This window comes from Scylla paramamosain, chromosome 9 (genome assembly GCF_035594125.1).
Source record: "Scylla paramamosain isolate STU-SP2022 chromosome 9, ASM3559412v1, whole genome shotgun sequence".
Taxonomy (NCBI): domain Eukaryota; kingdom Metazoa; phylum Arthropoda; class Malacostraca; order Decapoda; family Portunidae; genus Scylla; species Scylla paramamosain.
Genome location: NC_087159.1, coordinates 27,130,001 through 27,132,500, shown reverse-complemented (window position 1 = coordinate 27,132,500; position 2,500 = coordinate 27,130,001). Strand labels below are relative to the sequence as shown.

At 38.2% G+C, this 2,500-nt stretch overlaps 1 protein-coding gene and 1 long non-coding RNA gene across 4 annotated transcripts in view; one reads left to right on the top strand and one right to left on the bottom strand.

The window, feature by feature from the left end:
• LOC135103809 (uncharacterized) overlaps positions 1-2,500 on the top strand; it is a 136,749-nt gene that overhangs the window by 58,744 nt on the left and 75,505 nt on the right. The gene's annotated exons all lie outside the window — the stretch shown is intronic.
• LOC135103807 (uncharacterized) overlaps positions 1-2,500 on the bottom strand; it is a 90,444-nt gene that overhangs the window by 81,886 nt on the left and 6,058 nt on the right. For all 3 annotated transcript variants that reach the window (XM_064010603.1, XM_064010604.1, XM_064010605.1), the window contains exon 2: positions 1,536-2,246. In XM_064010603.1, the coding sequence (XP_063866673.1) occupies positions 1,536-1,626 (91 nt within the window). In that variant the 5' untranslated portion in view covers positions 1,627-2,246. The remainder of the gene's footprint in view (positions 1-1,535; positions 2,247-2,500) is intronic.

The following is a 2,500-nucleotide window of genomic DNA, read 5'->3' as shown; positions in this document are numbered from 1 at the left end:
TACTTGTGCTACTTATATTTTTTTTTAGTAGTTACTTAAGAAGACGAGTTGAATGGATTTTTATTTTTTTTTCTTTTTTTTTGCTTATTTGTCATTTAAAGGAATAGAAAGGAGGGTAGTGGAAGATAAGTGTTGGTTTATTGGTGTTGGTTTCTCTGTGTGTTACTTTATTGGTGTGTTACTTAAATTAATTGTTACTTAGGTCAAAGTGAAGTTATTTTCTTTTTTATTTTCTTTTTCATTTTCTTTTTTTTTTTTTTTTTTTTTACTTTTTTGTCACTTAAGAGGATGTGTGAAGGTAATGGAGATAAGTGTTGGTGTAGTGGATGATACTTTACTTGCGTGTTACTTATATTTGATACGAATACTTAAGAGAACGAGTTGAAGTGATTTTTTTTCTTCTTCTTTTGTATTTACTTATCACGTAAGAGAACAAAGGGGAGAGGATGGCGGAGGTACTGCTAGTTTTGTCACTTTACTAACATGTCACTTATATATGTGTTACTTAAGAGGACGAAGGGAAGGAAAAGTCTTAAGTGAACACAGTCGTACTTGAGAAACACAGAATTGACTTACTTTTTTCCCCCAACATATCCGCTTAGCCCTTTAAATGGAAGACAACTTTTCCATATAATCTCCTTCAACATTTTTTAGACATTTCATTTTGTACTACAGTCTTTAAAATAGTTCTATAGTTTAAGAACAGGTAAAGAAAAATAATAATAATAATCTCCTACTGCTTCCTTATCCGTGTGTCCAAGCAAGGCATGTGTTTACAGTGTTCTGAGTGTTAATAAGAAACGACCACATCAATGAAAGGGTTAAAAACGTAGTTACTTTTCGAAGTCGTCATATTTGTGAAAACCGGACGCGGATTCACCACTTTTACACACACGGAGTCACTTTACAAGCTCGTCTTAAGTGTGCAGGAGTCTTATTTAACGTGGGTGTTACATTTATCTGCGTTCACGTGACAGGCAAAAGCGTAGAGCCACACACTTGTAGAACTACACTACCACGAGGAACTTAATATCCCGACACACTTAACGGAAAACCTTACACTTATATAGAATTTACACTTACATACCTTTTCTTACAAGGAAGGCCCTCTGAGAATCCCCCCTTTTAATTACACACACTTATACACCCTCACTTATAGTCACACCTAAATCACCACACAAACACAGGTACAGTCACAGCCAAAAGTTTGTTCACATGCTCTATACTTTCCCGCTGATTTAACCGTTTTGTCTCCACCGTAAGTCCTCCTCTGCACTGCCTGTCACTTTACACAGCCTGAGAAGTGAAAGGTCCCAAGGAGATCAGAGCACGCCAGACTGAAGGATCACGCTAAACACAGTGGAAGAGAGGGCGTCATGCTACAAGACTTCTGGCAGCGACTGTACTTAAACACCAACACTCGAACACTCACACTTAAACACACACATACACACACACACACACACACACTTACCATCCCCCTCTCTCACACACACACAAACATACTTACAGAACAAAATCATCATCACACTTACCCTCTGGCGGCGTCTGTGCAGCTGCGAGGCATAACAAGAGTGCCAGCAGCGCCAGAGTGGCCTGCGTCGTGGCCTGCTGCAGGGGCGTCATGGTCTGTTGGGCGGGGCGAGGGCGGCGAGTGCGGAGAGGGGCTTGTACGGGCGGCGGAAGAGATAACTTGCCCGCGTCCTGCCTGCCTGCCTAGGGTGAAGGGTGAAGGGCGAGGAGTGAGAGGGTGAAAGGCTCAAAGTCCCTCTCTCTCTCTCTCTCTCTTACTCTCTCCCTCCTGCTCTTGTTGCGTGATGGGAAATTTTTTCTTTTTTTTTAGTTTCTTTTCTTATTTTGTTATTTTTACTGTTTCTTTTTTCTTGCTTTATTTGTGTATTTTGCGTGAAGAAAGTGTATTTGTTGCTTTTCTTAACTTTTTTTTCTTTTTTTTCAATCTTTTACTGGTTATTCCTGTTTTTTCTACTTTCGTGCTGTCTTTTCAGTGTTGCTTTCTTTACTTTTTCACTGGCTGTTTTTTTCTTCTTTTCTTTTTTGTCTTTTGCGTAAAGGAAGTGTTTACTTTTGCTTTCTTCAGTTTTCACTTCTTTTTTTTTTTTTTTTTTTTTTTTTTTTTTGTCTCGCGTGAAGCAGGTGTCGAATGTTTGTTTCTTTATCTCATTTTTTCTTCCAGTCGTGTGAAGGAAGAGATTTGTTCCTCTCTTTCACTTATTCTTTCCTTGTTTCTGGTGCGTGAAGAAAAAGAAATATTATAACCTTTTTTTTTACTTTCCTTCTTTTATTTCTCTCTTCTTTTCGCTTGAAGAAAATAAATAATATCCTTTTCTTTGTTCTCACACTCCTCCTTACTGACTTACCGGCTTTCTTTCTTTCTTTCCTTTCTTTCCTATCTTTCTATCTTAATTCAGTCATTTGTTTCAATCTCGCTTGAAAACTTTGTCCTTTACGAATCAAGTATCACTGAAATCTTTCTGTCCCT